General features: G+C 45.4%; 1 protein-coding gene across 1 annotated transcript in view; it reads right to left on the minus strand.

The window, feature by feature from the left end:
- Positions 1-22,423, minus strand: part of DNER (delta/notch like EGF repeat containing) — a 152,608-nt gene that overhangs the window by 13,525 nt on the left and 116,660 nt on the right. Inside the window, exon 8 of the mRNA XM_070754090.1 lies at positions 9,299-9,523. Coding sequence (XP_070610191.1) covers positions 9,299-9,523 — 225 coding nt within the window. The remainder of the gene's footprint in view (positions 1-9,298; positions 9,524-22,423) is intronic.

Raw genomic sequence — 22,423 nt, forward strand, 5'->3', positions numbered from 1 at the left:
CCTACCTTACGTAGAATATATACATATGTACACTCTGGGCCCTTTAGTAGTAACCTTGTAATTCCAGAGAATAACTCTGTAATTCTATCTTGATTTCCTATTTGTAGATTAAACACTACAAAATATTCTTAATGTAGTTCATTTTATATCTATCAGAATTATTTTGATTGAATCCAGACTTTTTTCTCTTAGAAAAATGCTACTTATATAACAAATATTGATTTTGAATACAGGCAAGTACGTTTTATAGGGCAATTAGACCCAAATCATATTACATTGATATAGAAATGCCTTTTTGTCTCCGCTAGAGGGCGTCTTCACCCTATCACCTTTTTTTTCAAAAAAAGGAGGTCACAAAAGTACTCCTCTGCTAAAAAGAAACTGAATCATGATCTTTTGAACTCAATTGCAAAATCAATATGAAATGCCACCACAGATGAAATGCAAGGGACATTTTTCCTCCCTAAAACTTTAAATTACTGGTGACTTTTTAAAAAAAAACACCTTTCCAACTGGGTTAAGAAGAGTTTTAACAGGGAGGTTTGTAAGAGATTTTTAAAATTCAGAGCTGCCCTGACTTTTTCCTTTGTACAGTAATGTTCACACAGACCTCTGCTCTCAATTACAACAGTACAATTTTGCCTTTGGGAGATAAACAGAAGAAAAGTATTTGCACCCATGACAGAAAAGCCCCAAAATTCCTCCTTATCTTCAAGCCCAAATTTATAGAAAAGAGTTTAGAGACCCTGAAGAAATGAAAGTACAGTTGGGGGAAAAATCAAAAGCAACATGAGAAAATATTATTTTACTGAAAGAGTAGTAGATCCTTGGAACAAACTTCCAGCAGACGTGGTTGGTAAATCCACAGTAACTGAATTTAAACATGCCTGGGATAAACATATCCATCCTAAGATAAAATACAGAAAATAGTATAAGGGCAGACTAGATGGATCATGAGGTCTTTTTCTGCCGTCAGTCTTCTATGTTTCTATGTTTCACAGATTATGCCTATCCCCTCCCTAACCACATACAGCATTCCTTTTACTGTTTGCATAGCTAGAGGTATAAACTCATTCACGTTTTGCTGTTCTTTTGTGTACTGGATACACAATAAACGTTGTTGCCATCTAGTTAACAACTTTGAACAAGATGGCAACAGAGTGGTTAAGGTGTGTTTGTTTAATCACTCTAGCTGTTCGAAGAGAAGGATTAGGGGAACATGTTAATTGTCCTCCAGTACTGTAGAACTGTCACAGAGAAGAAGGGATTGACTTTCGTTCCAAAGGACAAGAGGTAATGGGTGGATGCTGGTGAAAGAGAAATCCAACTTAGAAGTAAACAGAAACTTTCTGACAGTGAGAACAATTAATCCTTCTAGAGTTGTGGGTGCTCCATTCCTGGAGGTTTTCAAAAATAGACTGGACAATCATTTGAGAAGGATAGTATAAGGCTGTGATGGCGAACCAATGGCATGCATGCCACAGGTGCCACATGGAATGATATATGAGGGCACGCAAGGCAATGCCCCAGGTCAGCTCCAGCAGGCATATGTGTGCTGAGCAGCTGGTTTTTGGCTTCCCAAAGAGCAGGGAGGTTGTTTTTGCCTTTCCCAGGTTTCAGGAAAGCCTCCAGAGCCTATGATGGTGAAAAATGGACTCACCCGGAAGTTCATAAATGAACTTCCGGTTGGGCCATTGGGCTGTTTTTCACACTCCCCAGGTTTTAGAAGGCTTTCCTGAAAATGACATCCCTCCTGAAAAAAGCATCCCCCCTGAAAATGGCAACCTCCCTCCCTCCCTCCAGAAGGCCGAAAATAATCTGGAATCCATTTTTCTCTATCGACAGGCTCTGGGGGCCTCTATCCACAGGTTCTGCACATGCGGGCGAGGGTTGTGCATACATGCATGCGGGGAGAGCACTGTGTTATGGGTGTGTGCATGTGTGTATGCACACGCTATCATGCATATGCATGCTCTTTTGGCACGAGCAAAAAAAGGTTCGCCATCGCTTGGTATAAGGCAGAGGTCTTCAAACATGGCAATTTTAAGACTTGTGGACTTCAACTCCCAGAATTCTCCAGCCAGTATAGCCGGCTAGAGAATTCTGGGAGTTGAAGTCCACAAGTCTTAAACTTGCCAAGTTTGGGGACCCCTGGTATAAGGCCTCCAGCCATGAGCAAGGGCTTGGACTAGAAGACCTCTGAGGTCCCTTCCACCCCTCCTAATCTGCATTCTATGTTCTATTCTAGAAGTGAAGCAAGAAGGTATTCTTATTTTCCTAAGTGTTGCTTCAATTATTTGACGGTCTATTAAAGTGAACCACTGTAATTTTGAAAGGACTAAAAGGGCAATTGGTGAAGAAAGCTGAGCTCAGGGTAGAGAATTGGCAGAACTAGGAGCTGTACTTGAAAAGGCAAGCAAGATCTAAAGAGGTTATAGTTTTCTGGGAGAAAGTTGTCCCACACAGAAGCAAGAAAGAGGTTTGGGGCTGAGAACTGCAGGTCCTCAGAGATTGGACTGCCACTTGGCTGGGGTGCTTTAAGATGCCTGCTCAGGCAGGGGGTTGGACTAGCAAGCTATTGAACAAGTTAAGCAGAGGTAGCCAGAGGTTCGCCCCCCACCTGTCCATTCATCAATTTATCTTTTCAAAAACAGTCACTCCCTTTCCGTCCCCACCTTACAGTAAAATAACAATAAACCAGTGCTTGGATAAAATCAATACAGGTACTTAAAAATGGAAATACAACAACCTGGCCAGTATCATCAAGAAGATGGTTAAAAAAAGCTTCTGATAATTAATTTGATGGAACCAAAAGGAACAATAGATGTGTGGGAAAGGAGAAATAAAAAGTCAGAATGTGGTTTCCAGTCTGAGAACATGGGAAAAGCCAAGTTCCAAGGGTTACAAGTTAATCTAATATTATGGCAATCATATGGCTCAGGGCCTGGGTATCTCCCAGGACACCTTTCCCAATTAAATTCTACCCAGTCAGTAAGACTGAACAGAGAATGCCTAATGTGGCATCTCAAATGCCACAAATTGCAATAGAAAACATATGAAATAGGATTTCTGCTAGCCTTCTTCAGAAACAGCCTTTTCTGTGAAGCAAATATATTTTCCAATTTTAATTTCCATCTGAAAATTAGTTAAAACTGTTGTGGAAGGCATTTAGAGACTAATTAATTATGATTTTTCAACACAGTTCAATACTTTAATGTTTTAATGATTGTGATAATTAGGTATACAGTGGTCCCTCGAGTTTCGCGATCTCGATCTTCGCTAAACGCTATATCGCGAGTTTTCAACCCGGAAGTAAACTCCACCATCTGCGCATGCGTGCCCTTCCACGCATGCGTAGATGGTGGAGTTTCCCCGCCGGGCAGAGGCTTCCCTGGGTCTTCCCCCTCTTGCCCCGGTAAGGCGCGAGCAACGGCGTGGGCGGGTGGGCGGCACACGCGCGGGGAAACCCCAGGGCCGCTTCTCAGCTGAGAAGCGGCCCCAGCAACAGCGGGGGGGCGGGCGGCACGCGCGCGCGGGGGAAACCCCAGGGCTGCTTCTCAGCTGAGAAGCGGCCCCAGCAACAGCGTGGGGGGGCGGGCGGCGCGCGACGGCCCCAGCAACAGCGCGGGGGGCGGGCGGCGCGCGACGGCCCCAGCAACAGCGCGGGGGGGCGGGCGGCGCGCGCGCGCGCGGGGAAACCCCAGGGCCGCTTCTCAGCTGAGAAGCGGCCCCAGCAACAGCGCGGGGGGGCGCGCGGCGCGCGCGCGCGCGGGGGGAAACCCCAGGGCTGCTTCTCAGCTGAGAAGCGGCCCCAGCAACAGCGCGGGGGGGGCGGGCGGCGCGCGCGCGCGCGCGGGAAACCCCAGGGCTGCTTCTCAGCTGAGAAGCGGCCCCAGCAACAGCGCGGGGGGGCGGGCGGCGCGCGCGCGCGCGGGGGAAACCCCAGGGCTGCTTCTCAGCTGAGAAGCGGCCCCAGCAACAGCGCGGGGGGGCGGGCGGCGCGCGCGCGCGCGGGGAAACCCCAGGGCTGCTTCTCAGCTGAGAAGCGGCCCCAGCAACAGCGCGGGGGGGGCGGGCGGCGCGCGCGCGCGCGCGGGGAAACCCCAGGGCTGCTTCTCAGCTGAGAAGCGGCCCCAGCAACAGCGCGGGGGGGGCGGGCGGCGCGCGCGCGCGCGCGGGGAAACCCCAGGGCTGCTTCTCAGCTGAGAAGCGGCCCCAGCAACAGCGCGGGGGGGCGGGCGGCGCGCGCGCACGCGGGGAAACCCCAGGGCCGCTTCTCAGCTGAGAAGCGGCCCCAGCAACAGCGCGGGGGGGTGGGCGGCGCGCGCGCCGCGCGGGGAAACCCCAGGGCTGCTTCTCAGCTGAGAAGCGGCCCCAGCAACAGCGCGGGGGGGGCGGGCGGCACGCGCGCGGACAAGCAGCAGCAGCGAGGCGGCGGGGAAACCCAATCTTCGGCTCCTCGCTGCTGCGGTGGAAATAAAAATACCATCTGCGCATGCGCAGATGGTGTTTTTACTTCCGCACCGCTACTTCGCGACAAATCGATCATCGCGAGGGGTCCTGGAACGGAACCCTCGCGATGATCGAGGGACCACTGTAATTGGTTATATCCTATTAGGATTTTGTTTTGGTGGTATTGTTGTTCTTATGTACATAACTTAAGAGTCTTTTCAGATTGAAGAAATATGTAAAATGTATAAACAAAATAAAAACAAAAATATTTTAAAAACTCTCTTTTGTCCCTTTTAAAGAAACCATTGAATTGTAATTGTAGGAAAGTATACCTCGCTGTTGATTTGTGTGGTCTCATCATGCTGTGTCTATTTAAAAATAACTCGTTGAATCTAATATGACCTTCTCCACATATAACACTACATTCAATCTAAGTGCAATTATTTCATTTATCTGTAGCGTTACCGAAATTATGTTCTCCTTAGTCATCAGAATCATTGAAAAGCAAATCTTATTCCAGCTTTCATGTTCATTCAGCAATAAACATGTTATGGAAGGAAAGACCAGAAAAAACATCCAGTCACAATATTTAATTTCTAAACTGCTGGTTCATAACTACATATTCATCAGTATGGTGCTTTATGGGCTTTTTTTAGCAACTTCTTCAAACTTGTCATTGTATGTCTACATATATAAATATACAGTGTGTATGTACAGTGTATATGCGGTGTGTATATATACACACACACACAAACACACATACATGCCATATATGTACACATACAGACATATAATGACAATATATATATGAATGAAAATCCTTCAGTAAAACCATGGTGAATAACACCCAAGTTGTACCAGGCAATTCTATACATTCTGCTGTCCTTCTCCTCCTATCAAGACTTTCTTCTTTTATATGACATGAAATAAATCTTTTGCCTGCTACATCCATTACGGATTTGTCAGTATGTCTCACATCTTCAAAAAGCTTCTGAATCATTTTTCATAACTTCCCTTTAGCAAATATTTCATAATCTAACATTGTCAGGCAATCCATCTGTCAAGCAACATTAGTGACCAAACTGGTCCTGAAACCTAGTTAACACCTTGTTTTCCATGCAGTGGGTAATAAATATGTTTAAATTCACATGCTGGCTTTTTCATACCAACCATTTTGCAACCTGGGATTTAAGCAACCCTCAAACCAGAAGTGGGTTCCTTGGCTGAACCAGTAGCAACCCTGTGAAGATGTCACAATGACATCACGGAACTGGTTCTATCAGTGCCAGTCTGTGGACAACGCCATCTTTTTTGCATGGGGGAGGGGGGCTTTCCTCAGGATTATTTTCTTCTGAGCATGTGTAGAAGCTAAATTTCCAGCACTGCAAATATGTTACCATCTTCTTTTTAAAAAAAAATGGGGGGGGGGAGGATTTTTACATTCTGAAGTGAGGATATAGTGATACCTTGTCTTACAAACTTAATTGGTTCCAGGACAAGGTTCTTAAGGTGAAAAGTTTGTAAGACAAAACAATGTTTCCCATAGGAATCAATGGAAAAGCGATTAATGCGTGCAAGTCCAAAATTCACCCCTTTTGCCAGCCGAAGTGCCCGTTTTTGAGCTGCTGGGATTCCCCTGAGGCTCCCCTCCATGGGAAACCCCACCTCCAGACTTCTGTGTTTGCAGGGGAATCCCAGCAGGGGAATCCCAGCATCGCAAAAACGGGTGCTTCGCTGGCAACGGAAGTCCGGAGGTGGGGTTTCCCAGCGAAAGGAGCATCAGTGAAATCGCAGCATCGCAAAAACAGCAAAGTCCTCGAAACCCCACCTCCAGACCTCTGTGTTTTTGCAATGCTGCGATTTCACTGATGCTCCCCTCGCTGGGATTCCCCTGCAGCATCACAAAACATGGAAGTCCGCAGGTGGGGTTTCCCATGGAGGGGAGCCTCAGGAGAATCCCAGCAGTGCAAAAACGGGTGCTTCGCTGGCAATGGAAGTCCGGAGGCGGGGCATCCCAGCGGCGGCGGTGGGTTTGTAAGGTGAAAATAGTTTGTAAGAAGAGGCAAAAAAATCTTAAACCCCGGGTTTGTATCTCGAAAAGTTTGTATGACGAGGTGTTTGTAAGACGAGGTATCACTGTACCTCCAAAATTTCAGTGAGAATCTTTCACTGAAGACTTTTACTACATGGACAAAGTTTAAAATGAATTTTTAAAAAGGAAACAAAGTATGTAAGATTTTGAAAATCCTTAAGAAGCAAAAGTAAGATAAATACCAATATTCTAAATTGCACTTAAAACATAATAAGATATATTTTAATATTAAGTCTGAAATGGTACCAGTTCATGGTCCCTTATAACAGCCTATTTTGAAATAACTGAAATATCCAGATTATTTTTAAAGACAATCCTACAGCTCATTACAATATTTAACAATTAGATGTTGCATAATGGACAGGATCAATACAAAGCTCTTCCAGATGGGCCGACCGATAATTATAAGGAACATTTCGTCATCATAATCACCCTATTTTAAAGTTCTCTTTCGTTTGGTTTTCTGAGGGTCATAATCATAGTTTCCGCCCTGGCCAGTAGTAGGAATGAGGGATGACTGATTGTATATACAGTAGTACCTCTAGATACGAGTTTAATTTGTTCCAGAATGGAGCTCGTATGTCGATCAACTCGTATCTGGAACAAATGGCTTTAGACTTTGTTTTTCCCCACGGAGATAACCAGAAGCAAGGATTCTTGCGCCACCTAGTGGAAGCTCGGCTCGTATCCCGAATTTCAGCTCGGGTCTGGAACAGAAATTTTGCTCCCGTCGTGGCTCGTAACTTGGAATACTCGCATGTGGAGCAGCTCGTATCTAGAGGTACTACTGTACTTGGTTCTATTTTTTTACTTCTCTTAACTTTTAAACTGTATTGTACTATTTTTATCTTTGCTAATGTTAATTTTGTAAGCCGCCCTGAGTGAGCAAGGAGAATGGCGGCCTATAAATAAATAAACAAACAAGCAAACAAAAAAAATGTGTGGGGGGGGATTAGTAATTCAGCAAAAATGAAGATAACATACACATTACTGGAAACAAGTGTCCAAAAATATTCTACGCTTAAACGTTGTTTAAAATGCTTTCCTCTACTTATCTGTTCATTTTTCCCATCTTGGATAGAAGAAGGATTTTCCTTGGTATGTAATGTTCTGCAAATATACATCTTACCCTAAGCTATTCCTCTAGTTCACATCAATGTTCCGAGAAAGAAAAAGAGCACCATGAAACAATCGGGAGCTTGTTTGCAGAGAATGTCCAAACAATTACTTTGTAGGAGAAATAATTCTTTTACACATTAATCTGCTTTAACTGTCCTTTTAAATCAAGTTATTACAGTTCTTATTGTAAATTACGGTGTCAAGTCCCTTACAAGGAAGCAGAACTCACACAGACTTTCCTTAATGAGGTTGAGTGGCAACACTAGGGGTGAAAGTGCAGAATCTTGAGAGTCGAAATAGAAACCCTCCAGCCGTGCTTTATTAGTAAGCTCATTAAAGCAGGGCCTCTTCCAAGCTTCTGAATTTCTTTCTCCCAGTCTGCCGGCACAATGGATTATGAATCTATTTCTTTTATTAACCAGCAATGACTTTTTTTTTAGTCCAGATGTAAGCCTGCTCTGAATTTCAGCACAATTTTTAATAGAATTTCTGATTGTAGTCCAGAACAAAGCCAATGAATAGGGACATTTGGATGTTCCTGAATTTCAAATGTAATCCTGTTTTTAAAGGAACATGACAAGTGTATGAAATGCTCATGGGCATGTTTGCAATACAGTGTTCCCTCGATTTTCGCAGGTTCGAACTTCGCGAAAAGTCTATACCACGGTTTTTCAAAAATATTAATTAAAAAATACTTTGCGGGGTTTTTCCCTATACCACAGTTTTTCCCGCCCGATGACGTCATATGTCATCACCAAACTTTCATCCGACTTTAATAAATATTTTTTTTAATAAACGTTAATAAATAAACATGGTGAGTAATGATCTAAATGGTTGCTAAGGGAATGGGAAATTGCACTTTAGGGGTTTAAAGAGTTAAGGGAAGGCTTGTGATACTGTTCATAGCCAAAAATAGTGTATTTACTTTCGCATCTCTACTTCGCGGAAATTCGTCTTTCGCGGGCAGTCTCGGAACGCATCCCCCGCGAAAATCAAGGGAACACTCTAATCTGGTTAGAAAACTGAATGAGGGGCTGGTGATAACAGAGGAGTTGAAAAAGATAATATAAATTAAGTGGGATTCTGAGTAAATACTAGATGAGAGAGAGAGTTCATGTTTGAATGTAGCCTAAGTTATCGGAAATTAGATAAAAAGCTAAAGTTACACACTAAAAAGCTAAATAAAGCCCACACTAAAATTCAATGAGGTTCAACTAGCTGTATCATGATCAACTCAGTCTATCATGCTAAATTACTTGTTCATAAAACCTACAAGTCCATGGATTTTATGTAAGGCAGTGACAATTTAAAATGTGATTTAATTTTTGTGAAAGTAATTTAATATACAGCTGTGATCACTTGATTAAGGTATTTTAACTCCTTTGACAAATAAAGCTTGCCTACAAATATGAATAAATCTTTCAGACAAAGGATAGACTGAGAGTAATTTGCATGTCCAAGTGCTCAGTCTATTTTTTTTTCATTAGACATAGACTGCATAAATGTTATTAAAGTTAACACAGGAAGAAACAACTTGTCATCACACATATATTAAACAGCAAAATAAAAATACTTTTAATTAGGTACTGTTAACAGCAAAAAAGGTATGAAAGAATATGACAAGAACCTACATACCTGGAATACAGAGACATTTATAACTTGTTCCAACACTGCGACAAATGCCATGAGCACAAGGATTCAGAGCACAGAAGTCAATCAGGTGGGCACAGGTAGGTCCTGTGAAACCTGGACTGCAGCTGCAAGAATAGGAGAGTCGATCTGTATAACAGGTCCCATTGTTCTGACAAGGAAATGAAGCACAATAATTGACTTTGTCTGCACAAGTTGGTCCCAGGAATCCTAAAAAGACACAAAGGGACCTGATTTGTAGGCTCTCTCCAAATTCCAAGCAAGTATTCGTCAGGAGCAAATAACCAGGAATAGCAGTTGAGTTCAAAGCATTAACAGTTTATTCCTTCCACCTATACACAAGAACGTGAGCAACCAACAGCTCAAGCTAAATTAGTGTTAGATAAGAGCCAATAGAATTCACAACATAGGTATGTAAGAGGATTTGGATCTCTTGTCACTGTGCAATGACACCAAACTAATTACATATTTAACCCCACCCTTCAGCTCAAGACTGCTCATCTCCTACATTATTGACTTACAGTTATTTACTGTAAGTAGAAAGTTATGAATAAAATTATCTTAAAATGCAAACAGTGAGATACTAATATTTAGCAGTATCAACTGATATTTTACTGCTGAAAACCCAATACATTTTGTACCTCTAGTAAGGAAAGATTTTTTAGAAATATTGTTCATACTGTCCTGTTGTCATGAGAAATACATGAAGCACTAAATAATGATATAATACAAAACGTAGTTACTAATATTAGCTTAAACATATAGAATTTTTTTAAAATATGAGTTTGATAAGGTAAAGTGTTGGGAGTATGAGAAGTTTTTCTTTATCTTATATACTGTATATATATAGAGAGTCTCCAATAGTTATGAGATACATTGTGTGTATAATATTAGACAATGGATAAATTAGTTAGATGGAGATATTAAAGTTTAAATGAAGATTTATATTTAGGTAATGTCTTACTATAAGATGGAGAAATGTTTTTTGATGTTTGATATTTAATAATTTTATAGAATTTTAAATGAGGAGAGAGATATAAGAGCCTCAATTGAATGTTTAATAGGAAAAGGAAAAAAATTCATATATGTTTTATGATAAGGATTGTTGTAGTGTTTGTATTCATATATTGTTTTATTTTAAGGTGGATTAAAAATTTAAAAAATATACCCTCCCCCCCAAAAAGAAATATATACATGAAGCAATGATCAGATACATTCTGCTGTTTCTTAATATTCTAAAACACAATTGTCAAACTTGATCACATCACACGATTTATCATGACATATTATGACTTTTTTGCCTTTGCAGAGCTGGAGTGGGTGTGGCCTGTGTGTGACGCATCCATCCCATGGGCCGCAAGTTTGACAAACCTGTTCTAAAATAATCTTACCACTTCATATCAAGGATGAGCTAAGAGTGGTTGACACATACTATAGTAGAAATAAAAACTGATTTTAAAAAAAAACATTAAATCTTTCTTTTTTGTTTAAAACTGATGCTAGTTGTTTGAAATTATGAGATGGTCAAATAGTAAGAAGGGATGGCAAAGTAAAAAGAGTTATAATTTTCAGTTGCTCTAACAGATTAGAAATTTGTAGTTATTACATCATTTAAATGGAATGCCGTTTACATATTTAATTTCTGCAAGCAAATCTTTGGACCAGGCTTGGTTAAACACCAGAGGATTTTAGAAGTTAGGGAATGTGAAGTAGATGATTAATCATTAACCATTAAATGATATTAACAGAACATGAGTCTCAACAAGAGAGAATAGATTTCTTATGCCTGCAGTCTGATCTAAGCATAGTACACAAAATTGCTTGCTACAACATTTTACCTGCCAACGATTTCTTCAGCTTCGACCTGAATAATACACAGGCAAACAATAGATACAAAGTCAAGGTAAACCACTCCAATCTCGATTGCAGAAAATACAACTTCAGCAACTAAGTGGTCAATGCCTGGAATGCTCTACCCGACTCTATTGTTACATCCTCAAATCCTCACAGCTTCAACTTTAAACTGTCTGTGGATCGCATCCCATTTCCATAAAGGGGGGCATGCATAAGCGCACCAGCGTGCCTACCATGCCTGACCCCATTTATTTGTATTCATTTCCTTTGTTCATGTCCATGTTTATAACTGCTATCCTACACGTTTGACAAACTAATAAATAAGTAAACTAGATGAAAAGGACTGGGGTGATATGAAGACTAACACACACATAGGTAGAATACATTCCACCCATCTCTATATAAAATTACTAGCGTACCAGGCCATCGTTGCTGTGCCTCAAACTTGGGAGGTCTTGTAGTGCAACCCCTGCTCAATTTTTATTCAGAAGAACAGAATTGGATGGAACCTTGGAGGTCTTCTATTCAACCTCCCTGCTCAATTTATTCAGAATAACAGAGTTGGAAGGGACCTCGGAGGTGTTCTACTCCAATCCCCTGCTCAATTTATTCAAAAAAACAGAGTTGGAAGGGATTAACATTGGAGAGCAGGGTACCATTTGGACACTCTCTCTCCCTCCTTCCCTGTCTCTCCCCTCCCCTGACCAGCCTTACCCATCTTGCAAAAAAAATATAAGAGTGGTTTACCTTGCAGGGTTATTAGTTCTACCCAAGCATGAAATACTTAGGAGTCAAATCCCACCGTATGTAGCCAAACTATTTTTAGATGAAAGTGAGCCGCTGTGCGTCACCTTCCTCAGCCAAGTTTATGCTTGGTGAGGATCCAATCCATCTGCATGTTTGAACATGGTTCTCCTGCTTTCGGCCAGAGCTCGCCAGCCCAAAAGGGACCTGATCCACCCCCAGTCCTCTTTTACCACACAACCAACTCAACATGAAAAATTCTGCAGATCGCAGTTGGAAGCGGCTTTCCTTCCTGCCAGGCAGCTTTGAACACATGGGCTTTGTAATCCCCAGGCACCTGGTTGCTGCGCGAGAGGGCTGTGATTAAACTAAGTAAGATGAACCCTTTAACCATCACTTTCGATGTATACCAATTGACACGCGTTAAGTGGGTTTGTTGGTGCGGGGGGTTTCCCTCCTTTTGGATCTCATTCCTTTGCATAATCATGGCCATCTTCCCCTAAACGAACCGTTCTCATTGTTTGAAAATATCGTCAGCCAATTTTGCTTACTTACTTACTTACTTACTCATTCCTTTGCATAATCATGGCCATCTTCCCCTAAACGAACCGTTCTCATTGTTTGAAAATATCATCAGCCAATTTTACTTACTTACTTACTTACTTACTTACTTACTTACTTACTTACTTACTTACTTACTTACTTACTTACTTACTTATTTAGTCTAGTACGTATTGGTAGTACTGTATACAAAGATATAATAGTGTTTATATACATGATACTAGTTATCCTTTATAGAAGCATATGTTTGGTCCCACAAATGACATTTCCCAAAGAATAAAACTGTGATAGCTGCAAATAGATTTCTTCCTTCTCCCTTTTAATCCTAATAATTACCCCTTACATATTTATTATGGTTTGTGTCATCAGTTGTATACTACAGAGAAAATAATTTTAAAATGTAAGTTAATTTCCAACTCTCAGTCTCAATCAGTCTCAATGACATAGAATTATAGAAATCAAAAAGGAAAGCTGAATGAAATATAGCTATTCTCATCAATATATTATAGAGTGGAAAAAAGTACTCAACGGGAATTAAAGAAATCTGTAAGCAGGAGTTGCTTAATATGAAACATATTTTTATGGATTATTTATCATGCTATTTGTAGTATCCTACTGTATCTCCTCTAATTTAATTGCTTCAAAGATTTTACTTCCCACTTTTCCTCTGGCTCAAAATAATGGCTTGTAACCTATTGATCTTAGGTTTATGATATACATTTTTCATGCTCTAAGAATCCTTTATTAGCTCTTGTTTATTATTGTTTCTGGTCATGAATTTTATGTTCCAATTAAGCAATTGGCCAAAACATGAAAAACTCAGTAGAACTTACTTTCCCCCCCTTTTTATGACCCTATAATCCCGTAATTCTGGGTAGAGTCTGGATAACTGGATGGAGCTGAGCATTTCCTGGCCAGACGTATTTCCTGACAACATGTGGCATTCACAGCATATATTATTTCTTAGGAGAAAAACATCTGCCGCTACCTTGGATTGAACTCCTAACCTTCCAAATGTGGGCTAAGCATCTTCACTACTCGGTCACCATGTTGCTTTCTCTGGATGACGCAATGCTAGGAACTAATCCTTAAATTAAAGGGAATAGCTTCCATTTCTTAAGAGACTGATAACTCTTATTATCAAGGCTATCATCAAGAAAGCAGGATTTGGAAAGTAGAAGATATTTTTGACTTTACAAATTTCAAGTTCTTCACACAGACACTTCATCCCTTTGAAAAGAGAAAAATCCCTGTGATGCTGTCTAATACATACTGTATATCTCTATATATCTTTAAATATATAAATAGACCTTTATTACAGTCAAAGACCATCAATATATATCTTTCTCTCTCTCTCTCTCTCTCTCTCTCTCTCTCTTTCTCGTGTGCATGGTTATGTCTGTATTTGTGTGTTTGTGTATATGTATGTATCATTTAAATATTAGATATTAAATATTATATTAGATATGTATCATTTAAATATTAGATATTAAATATTATATTAGATATGTATCATTTAAATATGAGATATGTTATATGCTGTTTTTATTATTGTTGTTAGCTGCCCCGAGTCTATGTAGAGGGGCGGCATACAAATCTAATAGATAGATAGATAGATAGATAGATAGATAGATAGATAGATAGATAGATAGATAGATAGATAGATAGATAGATAGATAAATACATCAGTATTGGGTTCCTGGGCGGACGGTGGGGGGACGGTATTCTGGTAGGAAAAATTGAGCTGTGCATGCAACTCTGTGTCCCCAATGCATGAGTGCATGCACCCACACACGATTTGGCTTATGCATATGCACAGGAAGCAAAGTCTTACATGACAACACTCACACACGTCAGATTTCAGTGATTTTCAGCAGTTTTTTGCTTCCGTGAAGCAAAAAAACGCCCCAAATCAGCAAAATCTCACACATGCTTCCTCACGCAACATTTAGCTTCCTGTGCATGCGATGGGGGACCCTTGTCTGGTATGTATGTATATATGTATACACACACTCACAAATGATTATTTTTCAGAAGTGAGCTCTGGGCCTATTACATTGAATACATGGGGGGGGTGTTGTGTACTGTGTGTGTTATACACACACACACACACATCATTTATTCAGTGCAAGTAATAGGCCCAGAGCCCACTTCTGAAAATAATCATATCAGTCAAGAACATTAACATTTATTTCCAAATTCTTAGCTATCCTTCAGACAAATCATAGAGATAGATCCATACTGAGAAATGTAAACTAAACCAAATAGAACATTTTATTTCTTTTTTAAATATTCTCACAGATTAAGGATGCTTCTTCATATATAGATATAGATACATTTCTCTGAAAATTATTTTGGGTGTCAAAATAAGCACTAGGACTTATTTTCAGGGCTCTTATTATTTTTTTCCACGCTCTCTTCTGTTTGCTTTCAGAGGGGCTGGAGGCTGCACAGTGCGCCAGTGCCGCTGCCATGAGTCAGAGGGTTCAACTGCCCTATGAAACCTGTACCAGCTTACCTCAGGATCCCTCAGTCAGGCCTCTCACGCCCTGACACCTGCCTCACCTCGTGGTGGCAGCTCTGGTAAGCCCTGTCCCACAGTCCCTGCATGGCCTCTGGCCCACTTCTGCTTGTTCCTGGCCTCAATGGAACAGAAGGCTGAGCGACACAGTGTCACGGCCATGAGGCAACTGTTGAGGCATGGGTGGCCTGTCTGTGAGGCCCCTGAGGCAAACTAGTGTGGGGTGTGTGAGGCAGTTCCACCCTCCCTTACCTCAGCTCATGTTGGCGCCATGAGCAACCAATGGAATAGGAAGGCAGGCAGCTGCACAGGCAGTTAAGTTGGGTTTGTTTTGTGACTAGGCCTTATATTAGGCACATGTGTAAAAAACATGCTAGGGCTTTTTTTCAGGGTAGGTCTTATTTTGGGAAAAACAATATACATATAGATGATATAGATGTAGATGATATAGATGTAGATGATATAGACGTAGATGATATAGATGTAGATGATATAGATATGGATGATAGAGAGATAGAGAGGGAGGGAGGGAGGGAGAGAAAGAGGGAGAAGGAGAGGGAGAGGGAGAGAGATACATACATACATACATGCATACATACACCGAATAACAAGCTAACTTTTTCAAGGTAATTCAAATTTGTATTATAGAATGCCCAGCTTCTTCACAGTTTGCTGTTACAACAAATCTCAACAAGGGAAAAGAATCATAGCAAAAACATCCACAGAGGAAAATTTCATGGCTGTTTAAAAATAACAGTATGTGCAACTTAACACCCTAGGCTTTCCAATTTCCCAGCCATACTGTCTGTGTCTGTATTTTTAATCTCACTCTGCCCACGCACCACAAGCTTAGATCTGAAAGTAAAAGTAAAAAATAGAGTGGATGAAAGAGTCAAAAGATCTCAAATTCATACTAGTGGAGAAGTAAAGTACTATGTTTGATCCATATATCTTGATTAAAAAAAGAAGAAAAGAGGAGCCTGATTAGTCTGATCAATGAATATGTTGCTTTCATTTTTTCTAGAAAACATTTACTTTGTAATGACTGGGGAGATGACTACTAGTTGTCAATAATCTACTATGCATTCCATTTGGATACAGCAAATGACTGGAAACAAATGCAATTCTATAATATTTTAACTGACATTTACATGAAGATCTTCAAGTCCAAATACACGCAAGATAGTTTTGTTTTACGAAGGTTGTGTTCTTTTCTTGTTCATTGTAAGTTAGTGGATAATATTTTTAAAGTCCACCCCTAAAGTTCCTGTTGATGTATATTTACTCTTTTTATATATGATTATATTGCAGGAATTGGGGGTCCCCTGAAATAAGTTTATAGTGTAAGCTGCTTAGAATTAATGGAAATGGGCCAGATACAAGCAATCTAAATAAATGAATGAATAAAATGCACAAATTCATACATATATTTTGCCTATCAGTCATCTACCTCAATTTTGGCTAAATATAGACATATTTAATCTGTAATTATTATAGTCCATTATGAGGCTGCAAACAACAACAAATCTATCAAATCAAGGATAAAAACCCCAACTCACTACAAGAACTCATCCATTCCTCTTTTCAGATAGTTTAGAGACTTTGATAGGATACTTTAAGAATGGCAGCGCCGGACTTACCCGGCGGCAGGCTTTGCTGGAGGGACCGGGAGACACGGTCCCTCATGGCGGCCGCCATTTTGGATCCCGGGCGAAGTCTCGCGATGCGAGACTTCGCTCGGGAGGTCAGGCCTAATTGGCCAGGCTCCTGATTGGTCCGGGCGGGGCCTGCTTGCCCTATATAAGGGCGAGCAGGCCCGGGGCTCTCCCTTTTCGCCCGGACTGCAGAGCCTCGAGCAGACATTTGATAGTCTGCTCGCGGCAGCCATTTTGTGCCCAGCCTCGTGCCGGGCGCCATTTTGTGGCCTGTTTTTTCGAGTGAAAGGCCTTGATTCTTCAGCGGAGCCAGCATCGGCTGGGCTCCGCTCCGGTTTGGAGCCCCATTGCCTCATTGGGGGTTGGGCGGGGTGTTGCCAGTTGGGGGCATCGCGGGCCCGCGAGGGTCTTACGGGGTGGATTGAGGCCTTGGTCATAAAAGGCCTGGTGGTGGGCCTTGCTGCCACTGTAGGGAGGGGTGGTGGTTTGGCCTCCTGGGGGGTTTGCACCTCTGAGGCCTGCTTATTAGGGCAGGCCTTGCTTGCTGAGTGCAAGGGCCTTTGGGGGGATTGTTCACGCCCTCTCCTCTTCTGTGTAAAAAATAGATTATACGTCCGGGTTAATGGCCCCTAAAAAACGACAGGCGCAGGCCCTCCCGGCCCAACCAGTGGTGCGGCCTAGGAGGGCTGCCAGGCCGTCTGCCCGGGCTCGGGCTGCGGCAGAGGGGCCCCCAGGGGTGGTCCCGGTGGTGGTGGGGGGTGGGTTTTATGCCCACGGTCCCTCAACCCGAGGTTTCCCATTCTCTTTCTTGGGCCAGGGTCCTGGAGCGGCTCGATGAACTGGAGCGGTGGCGGTCGGGTGCTGGCCCGGAGGGGCTTCCCATGACTGATGCCGCAGCCTGGGGAGCCGACCCCGAAGAGGAGCCGGCCCAGGAGGGGCAGGTTGCCCACACCACGCAGCTGGCACACACTGTGCAGACGGCCCCGGCGGGGCAGATGGCCCAGTCGGGGCAGTGGTCATCGTTGCAGGGCCCAACAAGGATGGGTCCCCCGTGGATGGCTTCTACCCCTTACGGGGCAGGTGAGGTCGCACCACACGTAGGCACTTCACCGCTCCTTCCCGTGCAGGGTCCTGGGTTCATCCCGCCCGCATTGGGGAGTGGCAACAGCTTCATGGGGGCTGCTGCGGGCACCTGTGGACAGGTTTGGTCCCCGCCGGCCCCGCCAGTAGGGGCCCCAGGGGTATCTTTCCCACCTGGGGCGGGGGTGGGTGGTTGGATCCCTCCTCAGTCGGCCATTATGCCACCGCCCCCTTTTGTGTATCCACCGGGGCTTAGTGTGCTGGGATCGGGGGCCACCACGGTGTGGGACCCGTTCGCCAGCATCAAGCCTGGGGCCATCCCTTGTGGGTTGCCCGCAACGCTTTTAGGTTACCATCTTCACCCGTCGGTGAAGGAGGCAATATGGCGGGGGGAGTATGTCGACCTTTTCTCCATTTTAAACAGGGATGTCCCTAAACAGGACAAGGAGGTGGTACCTGGGGAGAAGGTTAAGAAAACAAAGGTCACAAAGTGTTTCAGCTCTTGGCTGTACGCTTTTCTGACCTTTGCGTCGGTTGTAATTCAGAGGCAGCCGGGTAGGGCCGCTGCCTTGCTGAAATATATCGACCTCATTGCGAGGGCCCACTTTGAATATGGGGGAACAATATGGAGGCATTACGATAAGGGGTTCAGGATGCGTATTGCCCATGACCCCTACTTGCCCTGGGATATGGTGGTTCCGGACCTTTGGTTCCAGGCCACGCATATGTCGGGGAAGGAGGGCTGCGATAGGACCGACAGCGGTCACTTTATGGAAGAGGAGCCCGTGACGCCCGCGCCGGCCAAGGCCGTGGCGGGCGTCGTCGGTAAAGGGGCCTCTTTGGTGTGCCACGAGTTCGCTGCAAAGGGGGCGTGTTTTCGTCCCATTTAGAGGTTTCGTCACGCCTGCGGGAGTTGTGGGGGGAACCATTCCGCAGCCGTGTGCCCCCGCCCCAAGAAGGGGGCTGAAAAGAAGGGCGGGGGTCCCCCAAAGCCTCCCCCACCTGTTGGGGGAAAAGGGGCCCAGCCCAATTAATTTGCGAGTGCTTGAGGGTTGGTTGGGTGACTACCACCCTCGCCCGAGAGCGGACGCTCTCTGGCTAGGCTTCCAGAGGGGTTTCGGATCCCTTACATGGGTGTTAGGAGGGCCTTTATGTCTGACAACCTTGGGTCGGTTGTTGGTCATGAAGACATTGTTAGGGAGAAGATTCGGAAGGAGGTGGCCGAGGGCAGAGTCCTCGGGCCCTTCCCGGAACCGCCCTTCCCGAATCTTCGTGTGTCTCCCTTAGGTGTGGTCCCCAAAAAGGCGAGTGGTGAATTTAGGTTGATTCACCATTTGTCTTTTCCAAAAGGGGAGTCAGTGAATTATTTCATTCCTGACGAGCTGTGTTCAGTCCGATATGCATCCTTTGATGCAGCCGTGACTATGGTTAGGAAGTGTGGGGTGGGAACCCTTATGGGTAAATGCGACATTAAGTCGGCATTCCGGCTCCTCCCCATACACCCAGACGACTTTGGGCTGTTGGGCTTCCATTTCGAGGGGGGTTATTACGTGGACAGAGCCTTGCCCATGGGTTGCTCTGTCTCGTGCTCTCTTTTTGAGAGTTTTTGGCACCTTTTTGGAGTGGGCGCTCAGGAGGCAAAGTGGTCTGGGTACTGTCGTTCACTACCTTGATGATTTCCTGTTGGCGGGGCCTGCGCATTCGGAGCAATGTTTTGCTCTGATGCGGGACTTCGAAGCCCTTTGTGCTCAATTGGGGGTGCCTTTAGCCTCTGAGAAGACCGAAGGCCCCGCTACCAGGATTACCTTTCTGGGTATTGAATTGGACTCAGAGGAGCAATCTTCCAGATTGCCCCTAGAGAAGTTGGTCAAGGTTACAAGGAAGCTTGATGAGGTGCTGGGCTGCCGGAAGGTGACCCTACGGCAGCTTCAGGAATTGGCAGGCATTTTTAATTTTGCCTGTCGGGTAGTTGTTCCTGGTAGGGTTTTTCCAGGAGGTTGTATGACGCGATGAAGGGGCTCCGTTTGCCCCATCATCGTACCCGCCTCTGCGCTGGGGTCAGGGCTGACCTCGGCGTGTGGCGGGATTTCTTGGTCAGGTTTAATGGTTTGTCTTTCTGGAGGCACGAGCTTCTTTTGGAAGCTGAGTTGCAGCTCTGCTCTGATGCCGCGGGGACTTGTGGTTTCGGGGTGGTGTTAGGTGACCAGTGGTGCTGGTCGGCATGGCCTCCGGAATGGAGTGCCTCTTCGTTGGTTAAGGACCTGACGTTCTTGGAGCTCTTCCCCTTAATAGTGGCCTTAGAGCTTTGGGGGGAGCAGTTTAGGGACAAGACCGTGCACTTTTGGTGTGACAACCTAGCGGTTGTCCATGTGGTGAATGCCCTGTCCTCTAAGAGCGACAGGGTCATGCGGCTTGTCCGCCATTTTGTGCACAGGTCCTTGTTCCTAAACGCATTATTTTTGGCTAGGCACGTCCCCGGGTTGGATAACGGGGTCGCTGATGCCTTGTCCCGTGGTCAGTTGTCCAGGTTTCGGACCCTGGCCCCGTGGGCCCGAGAGGTGCCAGAGGAGTTCCCCGGCCACCTCTGGAGTCTGGGAGGGATCCAGAGTGGTGGAGAGACGAGGCATCCCGGGCAATCCCCTTGTCTGTAGCGCCCGGCACCCTTAGGGCATACCAGCGTGCGGGTAAGGAGTTTGGGGATTTCAGGCAGGGCAGGGGTTACCAGCTTAGCTGGCCTGTCCCTGTAGAGCGCCTGGCCGGGTTCTGCGTCCAGCTTAGGCAGCGTGGCCTGTCAGTTAGGACGATCCGGTCCAGGTTAGCCGGCCTCGCCTTTCTGTCCAAGGCGGGGGGGTTTGCAGATTTTTCGGGTGACTTTCGCATCCGGAAGGTGCTGGAAGGCGGGATGAGGGAGCAAGCGGGGGCCCCTGGTGACACTCGTCGGGCTCTGACAGTGGAGCTGCTGTCTTTAATCAACGTGGTTTTTGGCAGTCTGTGTTCCTCATTGTACAAGGCCCGTCTTTTTTGGGCAGCGACTTGTGTCATGTTTTTTGGGGCCCTTAGGGTCAGCGAGGCCTGGCCTCATCTCAGGCTGACAATTCGCTCCGTGCCTTCCAGTACGCTGATCTGGCCTTTAGACAAGGGGGGGTGTCCCTTGTGGTAAGGCGGTCTAAGACAGATCAGCTACGCAGAGGGGTTACCATCTAACTTAGTGCGGCCGCCGACCAATCAGTGTGCACGGTGGCCGCCCTACAGCTTTATTGTGTCTGCGGGGGTCAGGTCCGGGGTACCTGTCTAGGCATTGGGACGGTACCCCTCTGACCCGTTTACAATTTTGGGCGTTAGTATCCAGGGCAATGGCCCAGGTGGGCATGGATCCCGCCGGTTATGGAACGCATTCGTTCCGTATCGGCGCCGCCACTAGCACGGCACTTTCTGGTTTCCCGGCCCAGTGGATTCGGGAGATCGGCCGCTGGCGGTCAGCGGCATATTTGGGTTATGTTAGGCCCGCTGAGGATCCTAGGCAGGGCTTAGGCTAGGTAACCTCTCTGTGTGTGTGTCCTCTTGCAGGTCCCCAGGCTAACATGATACCGACGGCGCTGCTGTGTGGCCACAGCATGACTTTCTGGGCCGGCCGCTTGGCGGCCAGGAGCGCCGTCGGGACCCAGCTGTCCCTGGGGCAGTGGGTCAGGGTTGCCTGGATGGGCAGGAGAGGTATGCGGTGGGAGGGTCTCCTACCGGCGTTGCTGGGCGGTCAGCATTCTGTGGCTGCGCCCAGCAGTATGGGGGGCGGCTCCTGGAGTCGTGCCCAGGTGGGTTTGGGTGGGCAGCGTCCTGTGGCCGCACCCAGGTGGCTGGTATTGCACTTAGGGGGCATTGACCTGCGCATGCTGGGAGGCCTGGCGCTGATCATCCAGGCACGCGAAGACCTGCAAAGACTTCGTGAGGTATGGCCCACCACGCAAGTGGTGTGGTCAGAAATATTACCTAGGCTTGTGTGGAGGGATGCCTCTTCCCTTAGGGCCATTCACCGGGCTAGACGAAGGGTGAATAGGGCTATGGGTAAAACAGTTAGGGAACAGGTGGGGTTGTAGGGCCCCATCCCCTTCTCACAATAGACCGGCCATGGCTTTACCGGGCCGACGGCGTTCACCTGTCAGAACAAGGGAACGCCATTTTCTTACAGGACCTGCAGCGGTCTCTGCGTGAGCTGGCGCAGCTAGAGGGGGGAGTCGGGGGGCCAAGATAGAGATCTGACCCCCGCTCCTGTGGCAGGTTAGGGGCGGAAAACTGGGGTGGTTTAGCAACCGCGCGTTCTCCCTTGGGCATCTTTGGGGATGATTGACAGGTTCTCCGCAAGCTCATGGAGGGAGTTTCTGCCTGAGCAGCTGGGGGGAACCTGTCTTTGGGTCCTGCACCTTTAATTCCCGGATTCGGGTTAGCCGGTGGGACCCCCCTCATGCACAGCATGGCAGGGTCGCAGGTGATGGTCTGGCCCCTCACCTGGACTTGCATCGAGATACGCCCATGAGTTGCCCAGGAATGTTTTTTGGCATAACGTCATTTCCGCCCCGGAAGTATTTGTTTGACCCTGCAGGTCCATTTCCGGGTCATAGTTGATTATGCTAATTTATGCAAAGTATTGAATAAATTATGCAAATTTATGTTAATAAAAATGACCCAATTTAAATCCAGCTC

The sequence above is a fragment of the Erythrolamprus reginae genome, chromosome 5 (genome assembly GCF_031021105.1).
Source record: "Erythrolamprus reginae isolate rEryReg1 chromosome 5, rEryReg1.hap1, whole genome shotgun sequence".
NCBI classification, from domain to species: domain Eukaryota; kingdom Metazoa; phylum Chordata; class Lepidosauria; order Squamata; family Dipsadidae; genus Erythrolamprus; species Erythrolamprus reginae.